The 14,750-nt window shown below is 44.0% G+C and overlaps 1 protein-coding gene across 3 annotated transcripts in view; it reads right to left on the bottom strand.

Moving 5' to 3' along the window:
- Positions 1-14,750, bottom strand: part of SIDT1 (SID1 transmembrane family member 1) — a 97,959-nt gene that overhangs the window by 81,782 nt on the left and 1,427 nt on the right. For 2 of the 3 annotated variants that reach the window (XM_058661901.1, XM_004577896.2), the window contains exon 1: positions 1,631-2,121. The exons of the other annotated variant lie outside the window; for it this stretch is intronic. In XM_058661901.1, coding sequence (XP_058517884.1) covers positions 1,631-1,837 — 207 coding nt within the window. In that variant the 5' untranslated portion in view covers positions 1,838-2,121. Of the gene's footprint in view, positions 1-1,630; positions 2,122-14,750 lie in introns of those variants that run through there. 3 annotated transcript variants of the gene reach the window in all.

Below are 14,750 nucleotides of genomic sequence, written 5' to 3'. Positions count from 1 at the left end.
GTTCACTTAATTGTTCATTTTGCAGAAACATTAATAAGTCTCATACAGTGCCACATAGTGCATTGGGGAGAACCTGATTGTGCCCCACCTGGAGGTTTACCAGGAAAGTAGCACAGGGACCTCTGTTGAAAATAGTGTACCCAATGGCCCAGTAACTCACAGCTGAACCAAGAAAAGGCAAAACACATTTAACAAGCAACCAGCTTACTGCCAAGCAGAACTGCAAGAATACTAACACCTGATGCTAGGGGGTTTCTTGAGGCTTCCTTTGCCAATGATGTATTGGCAAACTGATACTAACCCACAGAGTTCACGGCGCTTTCCAGAGTTTCCTGTGTTCAGCCAATCACAGGGCTATGCACAAAACTTAGATGCACTATGTCAAACAGCTGCTAACTGGGACTGGGTAGGAAGAGATTGATGGTGAGGGGCTTGGGGGAAACAAAGCAAAACAAAACAAAACAAAAACAAATACTGCTCTTGCCGCTTTTCTACTGTAGGCCAGCACAGCCTTCAGCTTCTCTGCTCTCCAGGGGACAAACTGAAGGTTATGGGAGCACAGGCAGCCAGGGCTGTGCTGCCATGGTGATTGTACCCTAGCCTGGAAATGGGGGGAGTTAGCGGGGGAGTAGTGATAGGTACTTGGACCCTCACTGCTGTATGCAAGCCTCTTCAAGCATCTGAGGCTGTGAGGTTTTTCTAGTTGTGCTCCTTAGTGGGAATCAGGTGAAGGTAGAAGGCGGTAAGGAATATCTGCTTCACAGAGAGATGCTGCCATCACAAGCCACACGTGCACACAGTAACATAAGGTCCCGCGGTAGGTACCCTGGGGAGCTTTCTTTTTTATTTCCTATGACTCAAACGTCATCGTATTGAAGAAGGAAAAAAGCTGTATGCATTTTTAACATTATATAATCAGAGGCATAGTCAATATGTCAAAGGCATAGTTACTGAGCCTTTTCTCTCCTTGGCTTGTCAGAAACAGGTCTAGAACTTCCACATCGTTACCCATCCTTATTTAACATCCCAGACCTCCACAAAGCAACTGACGGTTGCAGTCCCCACATCTCTGATCAGGTCTTCTGACTTTTATCAAGCCCTACCGTGTGACAATGGCACACAAACGCAGGAAGTGACTCGAATTCACACAGGTTCCGCAGCTTCGGTCCATTCTCACACGATTTCCCTGTTAAATTCTGAGCAACTTCCTCCCCAGGTGCTGCAAGGCAGAAGGATCCCCCTAGGCGGAAGAAGATTCCTCCCCTGCAGGACAGTAGCACAGGGCGTCCTCTCCCCCACCTAGAAATCCCCACTTTTCCTGGGCAAAAGGTTCACCAAGGGGAGCCAAGACCCAGGACTCGCAGAGCGAACAGGGAAGCAGCGCCTCTGCACCATCCAGAAAAATACCGGCCACCCAGGCTGAGGAAAGCGTAAGGTGACATGGGGTTGTCCCTGAGGCTGGCTACGGCAGTTTGGGCAGCTCAGTGATCGCTTCGTAGGGGAATGAGAACGCGGGTCCCTTGGGTGCCTAAGGTGCCCGGAGGTCGATTCCCAGGGAAGCCCAAGGCAGCGACGGAGCTCCACAATGTGCCAAGTTCTGTGAATGCTACGGGCACGGTTCTCGTCTTACCTGGCCGGGCTGGCTGGTGTAGTTGAAGGAGTAGATGTTCTCGGTGCTGAGGCTCACCACGCCACTGTAGACGTGATCGAAGTCCGCGCCCCTGGCAGGGTCGCGGTCCGCGCGGCGTGGCGAGGGGGCCGGTGCGGGGGGCTTCCCGGCCACCCGCAGGAGCCAGAACAGAACGCAGAGCAGCGCGAGCCGCGGGCAGCCACGCATGATGGGCGCCGTGCACCCTCCCGGGCCCCGAAGCACAGCTACCCTTGGCACTGGGCGAGCCCAGAGGCGGTTCTCCCAAAGCCCGGCGCTGGGCTAGACGCGGGTTTCAGCGCAGCGCTGGCGAAGCCTGGTGAGCTCTGCCGGCCGGGGGTGCTGGCAGCGCGCTGGCAAAGGGCTGATCAAATATTGATGCTGTAGCCTGGGGTCTCCGCGGGAGGTCAGGGGTGGAGAGTAAGAGATGGGGAGGTGGGGGCGAGGGTTGCTGTTTTCTGCTTCTGCTTCTAAGCCCCTCCCCACTTACCCACCCAGAATTTCCACCGATTTGCTCTCTGCCCTCACCCTAAACAGCAGCAGCAACGAAAAAGACACTGGAGACAGGAAATCTCCAAAAGCCTAGAATAATAAGCCCGGTGGGCCATCGAGAAGGAAATGCAGACTGTTGGGAATTAAAGTGCGACCAGTTTGCAGGTGAAGAAAAGAAAGCCAGAGAGCCGTCCCCACGCCAAGTGCACCAGTCCGCTTTTCCAGTTTGCCACCTTGTAGCAAGCTTGGGAAGAAGCGTGCACCCGCACCCACCCCCAGCTCTGTTCTCCCTCTTCTAAGTGGAATCCCTTCTCAGACACTGCTTTCATTTCCTTGTTACCTTCTGTTCTCCAAAAAGATCCCCATTTCATCGCTTTCTCACTCTCTTGCCATATGCGTCTGTATGTAAATATGTACAGTCATATATATACATACAAGGCACGGTAAAGAGGCCCGTTTCCCGCAGCACCTGATTCTGCTCCTGGAAGTCGGTTCCTGGGAGACCAGCTCCCTTCAGATTTCCACGGAAGACGTTGCACCCCACCCTTTTCCTCTGCAACGATTCCTACATTCTGGGACCCTGGCCCATCTTAAAAACAAAATATCCTTCTAGCAAAAATAAGGGGCCTGGATTTAAAGAGCTATAAAGGAGGCAGATAAGGGGTGGAGTGACAAATGGATCCCTGGGAAGTCCTGGCATTAAGACTCATTGCTCTTTTTCAGCATTAAGTCATTTGCAAATTAGAAAAGAATTTAAGTGTGCTCACCTCCTAGGAACATTTAAAAAGAAGCCCCAGGGGCAAGCCTTCAACTTGGTGGTTATGGCTAAAATCCCAGCTCAGAGAGCCTGGTTTTGTATTCTGCCGATGCAGACCCTACGGGCAGTGGTGATGGCTCAGGTAGCTGGGTCTCTATCATCCATGGGAGATACCTGGATTGAGTTCCTGGCTCCAGCCTTGGCCCTACCCAGCCCCAGCAAAGAAACAGATCTAGTGCAAAGATTTAAGATTTAAAACTTTAGTAGCTGCCATTTAAAAGAAGGTAGGTTTTAGTGTGTACTTCATTGAATTTCTACAGTATATTAGAACATCAAAAATAAATTCAGTATATTCAGTATAAAGTATACTGTGTCCTCAGAAAACAATGGAAGCTTGAATTAAACTCTGCCTTACTGGGACAATTTTCATGTTTTTTTTTGTTTTTTTTTTTCTGTTTTTTTTTATTATTTATTATTTGTAATTCATTAATTACATTGTATTATGTGACACAGTTTCATAGGTACTTGGGTTAAACATGTTCTTTGTGGATGTATGAAGAGAAATAGTGATTTAAAGAGCCATGGGTAAATTTTAAAATAAAATACACTGCTTATGAGAAACACAAAGATTTCATCCAGAATTTCAGTGACTTTGAACTACTGTATTGAAAATACATCTTTTCAAAATCTAAGAAAATTTCATAAATTTATGAAGGTTTTTTTTTTTTTTTTTTTTTTTTTAATTATTTATTATTTAACTTCAGTAATTACATTGTATTATGTGACACAGTTACATAGATACTTGGGTTCTCCCCACCCCTCCCCAAACCCTCCCACCATGGTGGATTCCTCCACCTTATTGCATAACCACAGCTCAAGTTCAGTTGAGATTCCCCCATTGCAAGCGTATACCAAACATAGAGTCCAGCATCTTATTGTCCCGTCAAGTTCAACGGCTTCTTAGGTATACCCTCTCTGGTCTGATGACAGAGCCAGCAGAGTATCATCCCAGTCAATTGAAAGCTCCAACATACCATCAGCAAAAATTTACATCATTATGGAATTAATTGACATAGTAATGAGTAACCAATATGTTAAAAGTAAATGCGGGTTCCCAGCCACCTTCTGTGACCACCTCACCTATACTTCAATTTTAGTTTATACACAACATATAACATTCAAAACATAACATGTTATACATAACATCATATCATCTTAAATTAAGGCAAACATGTGGTATTTAACCTTTTGGGATTGGCTCATTTCCCTTAGCATTATGGTTTCCAGTTTGGCCCATTTGGCCACAAAGAACTGCATTTTGTTTTTTTTAATAGCTGAGTAGTATTCCATGGAGTAGATGAACCATAGCTTTCTTATCCAATCCTCTGTTGATGGGCATTTTGGTTGTTTCCATGTTTTTGCAATTACTGATTGTGCTGCTATGAACATAGGAGTACATGTTGGTTTCTCATAGAACAAGTGTTCTGGATATATTCCTAGGAGTGCTATTGCTGGATCATACGGTATGTTGAATTTGAGTTGTTTGAATATTCTCCATACTGATTTCCATAGAGGCTGTACCAGCCTGCAGCCCCACCAGCAGTGGAGTAGGGTTCCCTTTTCCCCGCAACCTCGCCAACAAGTGTCGTTGGTGCTTTTATTCATGTGGGCCAGTCTTACTGGCGTTAGGTGGTACCTCATTGATGTTTTAATTTGGATTTCCCTTATTGCCAGGGAACTTGAGCATTTTTTCATATGTTTATTTGCCATTTGGGTTTGTTCCTTTGTGAAGTGTCTGCCCATTTCCCGTGCCCATTTCTTGAGTGGCTTGTTTGTTTTGACATTTTGGTTGTTTTGTAGCTCTTTGTATATTCTGGATATTAGCCCTCTATCACCTATGTCGTGTGCGAAGATCTTCTCCCATTCTGTGGGTTGCCTTTTTACTTTGTTGATTGTTTCTCTAGCTGTACAGAAGCTTCTTAGTTTGATGAGGTCCCAATTGTTTATTTTGGTCTTGATTTCTACTGCATCTGGAGTCTTTTTTAGGAAGTGAGGGCCTACCCCTAAGTGTTCCAGTGTGTTTCCAACATTTTCTTCCAAAAGTTTGAAGGTTTCTGGATGTAGGTTTAGATCTGTTATCCATTTAGATCTGATCTTAGTGTATGGTGAGAGATGTGGATCTATTTTTTTGTTTCTGCAGGCTATCAACCAGTTGTCCCAGCAGCATTTATTGAACAGACCTTCCCATTTGCCTGGGTTGTCGTTTGTCTTTTTGTCAAAGATTATTTGGCTGTATCTGTGTGGGTTTCCTTCTGGCGTTTCTATTCTGCTCCATTGATCTTCCTCTCTATCTTTGTGCCAGTACCACGCTGTTTTGATAACCACTGCCCTATAGTATGTCCAGAGGTCCGGAACTGTGATTCCCCCTGCTAACTTCCTGTTCTTCAGGATAGTTCTAGCTATCCGTGGTTTTTTGTGCTTCCAGATGAACCTTTGGATCATTGTTTCCAGATCTGTGAAGAATGTTTTGGGCAATTTGATTGGGATTGCGTTGAATGTATATATTGCTTTTGGCAGTATAGACATTTTAATGATATTGATTTTACCTATCCAGGAGCATGGGATATTACTCCATCTTTTGAGGTCTTGTTCAATTTCTTTTTTAAGCAGATTGTAGTTTTCTTCAAATAAGTCTTCTACATTTTTGGTTAGATTTATTCCCAGATATTTCATACTTTTCTCTGTTATTTTGAATGGTATCTTGCTGGTTAAGTCTTTTTCCATCTTGGGGCTGTTCGCATACACTATGGCTGTTGATTTTTGTTCATTAATTTTGTACCCTGCCACTCTACCAAACTCTCGTACAAGTTCTAGCAGTCTCTGTATTGAGTCTCTTGGCTCTTCTACATAAAGAATCATATCATCTGCGTATAGTGAGAGCTTGACTTCTTCGTTTCCCATTTGGATTCCTCTGATTTCTTTTTCTTGTCTTATGGCCTCAGCGAGTACCTCTAGGACTATGTTGAATAGTAGTGGAGAAAGTGGACATCCCTGTCTTGTTCCAGATCTCAGTGGGAAGGGTTCCAGCTTTTCTCCATTCAGTATGATGCTGGCGTTGGGTTTTTCATATATTGCTTTAATTATGTTGTGGATTTTTCCATCTATGCCTACCTTGGTTAGGGTTTTTAGTAGGAAGTGATGTTGGATTTTGTCGAAAGCTTTTTCCGCATCTATTGATACTATCATGTGATTCTTGTTTTTCAGTTTTTGGATGTGGTGTATCACATTTATAGATTTTCGAATGTTGAACCATCCCTGCATTCCAGGGATGAATCCTACTTGATCTGGATGAATGATCTGTCTGATGTGTTTTTGAATTCTGTTGGCTAGGATTTTGTTGAGAATCTTAGCATCAATGTTCATCAAAGAGATAGGTCTGTAGTTTTCCTTCTCTGTTAGTTCTCTGTCTGGTTTTGGGATTAAGGTAATGTTGGCTTCATAGAATGAGTTTGGAAGGGTTGCCTCTTTTTCTATTGTTTTGAAGAGTTTGTAGAGGATTGGGGTCAGCTCTGTTGGGAATGTTTTGTAGAATTCTGGAGTGAAGCCGTCTGGGCCTGGGCTTTTCCTTGTTGGGAGGTCTTTAATCACTGATTCAATCTCTACTTCAGTTATGGGTTTGTTCAGGTCGTTTGTTGCCTCTGGGCTAAGTTTTGGCAAGTGGTAGAAGTCTAAGAACTTTTCCATTTCTTGGTGATCTTCTGATTTGTTGGAGTACAGTGCTTTGTAGTAATTTCTGATTATGGCCTTAATGGATGCGGTGTCTGTTGTTATGTTGCCTTTTTCATCTTTGATGCTGTTAATTCTTGCCTTCTCTTGTTTTTTCTTTGTCAGTCGGGCCAGTGGAGTGTCTATCTTGTTTATCTTCTCAAAAAACCAGCTTTTTGATTCATTGATTTTGTGTATGGTTTTTTTTATTTCTATCTGGTTGATTTCCTCCCTTGTTTTGATGATTTCTTGTTTCCTATTGTGTGTGGGGCTCTTCTGCTGTTGTTTTTCCAGTTCCTGGAGGTGTGTGTTTAGTTCCTGTATTTGGCGCCTCTCTTGGGCCTTGACATGAGCTCCAATTGCGATGAGTTTACCCCGTAGCACTGCTTTGGCAGTGTCCCACAAATTTTGGAATGTTGTGTCAGAGTTTTCATTGGTTTCCATAAATTTTTTGATCTCATCTTTAATTTCTTCTCTGATCCATTGTTCGTTTAGTAGCATATTGTTCAGCCTCCAAGAGTTTCTGTATTTCCTGGGGCATTTTGAATTGCTGATTTCCAGCTTCATTCCGTGGTGGTCTGAGAGGGTACATGGTATGATTCCTATCTTTTTGAAGTTATTTAGGTTTGCTTTGTGTCCTATCATGTGGTCGATCCTGGAGAAGGTGCCATGTACTGCTGAAAAAAATGTATAATCTGTGGCCTTAGGGTAAAAAATTCTATAAATGTCAACCAAGTCCAGTTGTTCTATTGTTTGTATGAGTTCTGTTGTTTCTTTGTTGAGTTTTTGTTTTGTTGATCTGTCTATAGTTGTTAGTGGGGTGTTAAGATCACCCACTATTATTGTGTGCATATCTATGTCTCCCCTTAAGTCCGTGAGTAATTGCTTCACGTAGCTAGGTGCGTTTGAATTTGGTGCATATATGTTCACAATGGTAATTACTTCCTGATGGATCAGTCCCTTCACCAATATATAATGTCCTTCCCTGTCCTTTTTGATGTGTGTCAGATTGAAGTCCACATCATCTGAAATTAAGACAGCTACCCCAGCCTTTTTTTCTCGTCCATTGGCATGAAATATCTGTTTCCAACCTTTCACTTTCAGCTTCTTTGAATCTCTTCTGGTTAGATGTGTCTCTTGTAGGCAACAGATAGTTGGGTGCTGTTTGATAATCCATTCTGTTAATCTATGCCTTTTGATTGGTGAGTTCAGGCCATTTGTGTTGAGAGTTAAAATTGAGAGGTTGTGATTTTGCCCTGCCATACTTGTTTTTGTGGGTGTTGATATCTGTGTTATTGCCCTTCCTTGTGTGGACTTTAGTGGGGAGACCTTCCTGTTTGCCATCTTTGCTTATGATTCACCTCCTTTTTTTCTGGAATTAGTGCATTTCTAAGGAGATTTTGTAGAGCTGGTTTTGTGCTGGCATATTCTTCTAATTTCTCTTTGCTGTGGAAGTATTTGATTTCGTTCTCAAATACGAATGAGATCTTTGCTGGGTACAATATTCTTGGTTGACAGTTGTTCTGATTCAGGATTTGGAAGATCTTTGTCCATTCTCTTCTTGCTTGTAAGGTCTCTTCAGAAAAGTCAGCCGTGATCCTGATTGGTTTTCCCCGGTATGTGATCTTTTCTCTGCTTCGTACTTGTCTCAGGATTCTTTCTTTGTCTTCGTTGGAGTGGAACTTGAGCACCATATGTCTGGGTGAAGATTGCTTTGGGTCATATCTGCTGGGAGTCCTCTGACCGTCCTGGATTTGAGCTGGATTCATGTTCCAAGTGTTTTGAAAGTTTTCCTGTATAATTTCGTCGAGCACCATTTGCATTCCTGATTCTTTTTCCGCTCCTTCAGGAAGGCCAATAATCCTAATATTTGATTTTCTGAGGTTGTCTTTCATTTCTTGTATGGTCTTATTGGCTTTGTTCAGACTTGTCTCCAGCTGTTTCATGAACTGGGTGTGTTCGTTTTGTGTGTCTTCCGTTTCAGAGATCCTCTCTTCTGCTGTATTTGTTCTGTTGGTTAGGCTCTCAATTTTGTGCTCTAAGTCAAGGATTTTACTTTTCATTTGTTGTATTTCTGAGGCTATGTGGTTCTTGAATTCCTTGAAGTCCTCCCAATTCTTCTCATTGTCTCTGACATATTTTAACATTATTTTTTTGAATTCCTTGTCTGGTAGATCTTCTATGTCTTCATCTCGCATCTCCGAAATAGACATTGGCTTTCGATCCTTTATTGGTAGGGTGTTGGCACTCTCATCTGGATCATTACCTTTTCTGGTATTTCTTCCCATTGTGTTAGTGTTTCTTTTTTGAGAGACCTAGGCACCAGTGTGCTGAGGGGTCTCCAAGCACTATCCTGTAGAGATCGGAGTCTGCAGGCGTGGAGTAGCAGGGTGTGGGAATTTTCAAGGCACTTTTGGTGCGTCTCCAGAACACTGGACCTCAGGGCGCCTCTTCCAGGGCCCAGCGGATTCAAAGCACACTCTCAGCTCGTCCCCTACAGGTATGCTACCACAGGGCGTGGGGGAGTGAAGGCACTCTCTGTGCGCGCACCCTGTTTACTGGATCACAGGGCTCGGAGCAAGGGACTATAGGGCGTGTTCCAGGTGCTCTCTGGAAACGCCTCCTGCGCAGGTCCGCCCACCCCAGCACTTGCAGGGGACCGACCGCCCCTGCGCTAGCAGGGAACTGCCCAGCCCAGAGGCGTGCTTGGGTTCCTGTGGGATAGCACCGCCCAGCTGAGTGCCACACCGCAAAGGCACAGGGGAGTATCCAGTGTGCCTTTTGCCTTTCTCCCAGACACAGTTTTGGCAGTCTCAAGGCACTCGCCCTGTGTCTCTAGAGGCTGGAGCCTGGGGGGGGGGGGAGGGGCGGGGAGGCCAATTGTGTTCAGGCTCTGTCCGTGCCCCTGGGGGGCCAACTCCCGAAGCCTCCAACCCACCACTGTCCCCACCCAACTCACTCAAACCTCAGGTTCTTGCAGTCTGCCTCTTCCTCTGGTGGGAATCCTGGCCGCCAGTGCGTCTCCCGACTGCTGCGTCCGTTGCTGGAGGCTGCGGCTGGTGCAGGTCCCGGGGGTTGGCGACCAGGGTGGGCAGATGCTGGCGGGTCCCGGTGATTCAGGGTCCTGGTGTCCGCAGCGGGGCAGGTCCTGGCGAGTCCTGGTGACCAGGGTGAGCAGATGCCAGCGGGTCCCAATCACCTCCGGTCCTCACGGCCACAGCGTCTTCAGGTCGGTCTTTGGGTGGGTTCGGCGGCTTTCAGCGTCTGCCCTCAGAGGTGACTCAGCAGGTCAGGAGCGGAAAGTCGTCTTCCCTGTCCTTTGCTTTGTTTTTCCCTGGTTGCTCTTCCGAGTTGTGTGGATTTTTTTGGCTCCACACTGTCCAGGGAACTTCACGTTCTTCTCCCTGTAGTTCTATGCTGCTCCACTTACGCTTTTGTCGCGTTCTAGCCCTCTCTGTCTGTGAGCTCTCTCACAGTCTTCCTCCTATGTCGGCCATCTTGCGAGTAATTTATGAAGGTTTTTGAGATTATCAGGTGTGCTCAGTTCAGCCATCAAATCAAGCAGCCTTACTGATTTTTTTGTCTTTACATTACAGCAATTTAATGTAGACCAGAGCAGTTCATTTACAAGAAATGAACAAATCAGTGCTTAATTAATCACTTGACAGATTTTAATAAATTTCTTTTTTTATTACATTTCATTTTTTAAAAGATTTATTTATTTTTATTACAAAGTCAGATATACAGAGAGGAGGAGAGACAGAGAGGAAGATCTTCCGTCCGATGATTCACTCCCCAAGTGAGCCGCAACAGCCGGTGCTGCGTGCTGATCCGAAGCCAGGAACCAGGAACCTCTTCCAGGTCTCCCACGTGGGTGCATGGTCCCAAAGCTTTGGGCCGTCCTCGACTGCTTTCCCAGGCCACAAGCAGAGAGCTGGATGGGAAGTGGAGCTGCCGAGATTAGAACCGGCGCCCACATGGGATCCCGGGGCATTCAAGGCGAGGACTTTAGCCGCTAGGCCACACCGCTGGGCCCTATTACATTTCATTTTATAACACAGTTTCATAGGCTCTGGGATTCCCTCAGCCCTTCCCTGTACCCTCTCCTCAAGGCAGCCTTACTTATTAAACCTGCTGTGGGATGACAAACTGCTCTTTTACATGGCAAATCTTTCAGAAGCAAGGGCCTCATCATTAGAAAAGATGTTTTTGGCCTGGCGCGATAGCATAGTGCTTAAGGTCCTGGCCTTGCACACGCCGGGATCCCATATGGGCCCCGGTTCTAATCCCGGTGGCCCCATTTCCCATCCAGCTCCCTGCTTCTGGCCTGGGAAAGCGGTCGAGGATGGCCCAAAGCCTTGGGACCCTGAACTTGCATGGGAGACCCAGAAAAGCTCCTGGCTCCTGGCTTCAGATTGGCTCAGCTCCAGCTGTTGCAGTCACTTGGTGAGTGAATCATCAGATGGAAGATCTTCCTCTCTGTCTCTCCTCCTCTCTGTATATCTGACTTTGCAATAAAAATTTTAAAAATCTTAAAAAAAAGATGTTTTACATTCTTAGTTGAAATTTGCCTCTTCCACTCACTTATATTAATCCTGCCGTCTGAAGTCAGGAATAAACCTAATCCGTCTTCCACATGAGAGCCTTGTAGGTATTTGAAGGAGTCATCGCCCTTCAAGATTTTATTCTAACTTTACAAGGAACTTAGAAGAAACTTAGCAGAACTTAGAAGAACTTAGCAGATTCTTTCTCAGAACATTAAACCCCAAATGCTCATTTTAAAGCCACTAAAGGTGATAGCAATACCAGACAATCTGAACTACTCAAATGTTTTTCTAGATTACTTTGCATAAAAATTTAACCCTGATTTCAGCCCAAATCCACTGAGTGACCGTAGGTAATTAACGTCTAACTATCACAAAGTTGTTTAAGGATAAAAGGGGGAAAGGTTGCAACTTAAATATAAAAAAATTAAAGTGCTGCACGAATAACTTATTGTCTGAATGCTAATTCAGTAGTTTAAAAGTAAAATATGGTCCATTGGGCAAGTGTGTTTAGTAACATATAGCAAAAAAAATTAAAAATCAAAAAAACAAAAGGTAGTATCTCAAAAGAGGCATACTGAGATATTTCTAGTGAAAATTGGACTAATTGTACAAACAGGTAAAGATGATATAACTGTAGGGGGGTTTTGGATATATGGGAAAATATCTTCTAACAACACTTATCTTTCTGCATTATAGCCTGCCATCTTTGTTCCAATTCTTTGGACTAAACACAATGCAGGTGTGGTAGCTATTTCAGATAATCACAGATTTCCCCCTATCTCTCAACCCCTGAGAGATAAGCAAACCTTTCACCCTCTGCTGGAAAATGTTCCTTCTTGCTCTGTGGCATGACTTCTATGAGTTTAACAGGAAGAGATATGTAAGTGGAACTGTACTACTAAGTGCATACCAGAAGAAATAGCTGCTGGAGTTATTAAAGTTGTATCTATTCTTTATGGATCTTTATTTTCTCCACTGTACTTAACATGTCCTCCAAATAAAGATATTGACATTGTCTCTGACACTATAAGCTAATATTTCCACTGGCAGAAGCAAAAGAATTAAACTAGACTCTATGAAATCTAGATATTCCATCGGATTATTACTCAAACTTCCCCAATATCCCCCGAAGCCAGAACAAAGGAAGGCCTCAAACTTACACCTGAGAATCTTACATACAAAAGCCATTTTATAATCTGCACTAGTCCATGGCCATGTAACATTCTTGTCCTGTCAGTAAGATCAGACAGACACAGAGGCTGAGGTTGATTTCTTCACAAACTCAGGGACACAAACAGAACTTTTACCCTACTGTTTCTTTTTCTTTTCCTTTCTTTCTTTCTTTTCTTTCAAGATTTCTTTATTTATTTATTTTTTTTTTTTATTGGAAAGGCAGATATACAGAGAAGAGAGACAGGGAGGAAGATCTTCCGTCCAATGGTTTGCTCCCCAAGTGAGCACAATGGCTGGAGCTGAGCCGATCCGAAGCTGAGCCTCCTCTGGGTCTCCCACGTGGGTGCAGGGTCTCAAAGTCTTGGGCCGTCCTCGATTGCATTCCCAGGCTACAGGCAGGGAGCTGGATGGGAAGTGGGGCCGCCGGGATTAGAACCAATGCCCATATGGGATCCCGGCACGTTCAAGGTGAGGACCTTAACCGCTACACTGTCGCACCGGGCCCTACTCTACTGTTTTCATTAGTACTCAAACCAGATACTATTCTGTCACCAATTCCTGCACAAACCCCTGGCTTTGTTGTAGTGGACTGCTGTTTCGCTTTTCCAAGAGATTCCCTAGTGTTGACTAGACAGTCAATATTTTTTTTGCTGCTTTTATTTGTTTGCTTTTGCCTTCATCTGAGAATGCAACATTATTATGGCTAGTTAAGCCTCAGGAGTTCACTGTGATCCTTTCCTATTTTTTCTGGGCCTTTTAGTCAAGAACTGAAAGATCTAAATTTCCCTTGTGAATCAATTCTGATTTAATAGGTACATGACTTCCTATGTTGTTCAGAGACACCTATAAAAAGGATTCCATTTATCTACTTCCAGCCTTGGCATAAAAGGAACACAGAATTTTTAAAAATACAAGTTATAATTTTACCAAATCAAAGTCCATTATATAGAGCACACCTATACAAGGAGGTGGAACATTCTTTCAAATAAACTCAAAGTTATCCAAAGTTACCCTAGACTTTCAGAACACTACACTTGGAAGGATTTCTAGATCTAATTAGACATTACTAGCAATGAAAGTAAAAGCTGCTGTCTCCTAGGAGCCCAAATACTGCTTTGTGCAAGTCTATCACCTGAAGAATGGTCTTCAGTAACCTCCTTTCCTTGGCATCTCAACCTACACCCAACAAGCCTCAAAACCTTTTTGTTTTTGCTTGAGTATTCTGGACAAACTTCAGGATTTTAACTCAACATCATGGGAACTATCCAACTCTTGTTCCCTGCAAATAGTTTCATCCTCAATATAGTCACAAAGGCCTTGTCTTAGAGCAATATAAACCATGCAAAATTCATGGATACTTCTACTGAATTAGTTCTAGACTGATTATTTGCAATTATGTTTTCTTATGAAGCACAGACTTTGCTACTGACTGAGGATGTGTAACACTTTCAGCCATCCTATTACTCTGAAGACTTTCTGTGTACTCTCCCTCTCACTGCTGTATCACCATAACTCCTGTGGCTCTCAGGACCCAACCACAAACGGGGTATTAGCACGAATGTCTCTACACCTTGCTCAGACTTATTAGGAATTTTCATTGAGAATTTTGATTTTCTATTATTTGTTGATGGTTCACACTTCAAAATCAAAATGAAGTTAGTGAATTTCCATGAATGCTATCACTATCTAAACTTTATCCTAGTCTTCTACCTGAGGTTAAAATTATTCCAGGTGGTAAGCATTTATGACAAAGGCTAAATACGTGTCAGCTGGTATTCTGCTGGAGTAATAAATGATGCTTTGGAAAGAAAAGGTTTTCTCATTTTTTGCTAGAAGCTCTTCACAAATGGAAAAGTTAGGAGAATCAAGATGGAATAACAGGGTAAGGACACGTTTAATCAGATAAGAAATATTAGACAGTGTGAAGTAGAGAGGGCACATTCTAGGAAATAGGAGAGGACAGAACAATAGCAGAGGGGTACCTGAAGACTGACAGACACAGGAAAGTAGCAGAAACAATGGTGTGGTGTTGCAGTGACTGATTACCCCAGTGGCATTCAGCAAGTGGTGATCTGAATCACACTGGCAACCAGAACTACACCAGCAACCAGATGGGAAGGGACTTTCACCGAGAGTTCAGGAGAGAAATCCAAAGAACTGCCCATCTTGCTGGTCTGTTTGATTTGACCAGGAGCAGAGACAAAGCAGCAGATCCCAGACTGGCAGTGTGGGAACAGGGTGGATTTCACAATCCAGTACGCCACCTAGAGCCGAATCAGGTGCCATTTTGTTTGAGGAAGCAAGGGCTATGGACATTACTGAGCATGCACCGAGCTGGGAGTGAATTAATTTCTAACTCAGCGAACTG

The sequence above is a fragment of the Ochotona princeps genome, chromosome 3, assembly GCF_030435755.1.
Source record: "Ochotona princeps isolate mOchPri1 chromosome 3, mOchPri1.hap1, whole genome shotgun sequence".
In the NCBI taxonomy this organism is placed as follows: Eukaryota; Metazoa; Chordata; class Mammalia; order Lagomorpha; family Ochotonidae; genus Ochotona; species Ochotona princeps.
Note: the sequence above shows the minus strand (reverse complement) of the source record. Positions and strands in the feature narration are given on the sequence as shown.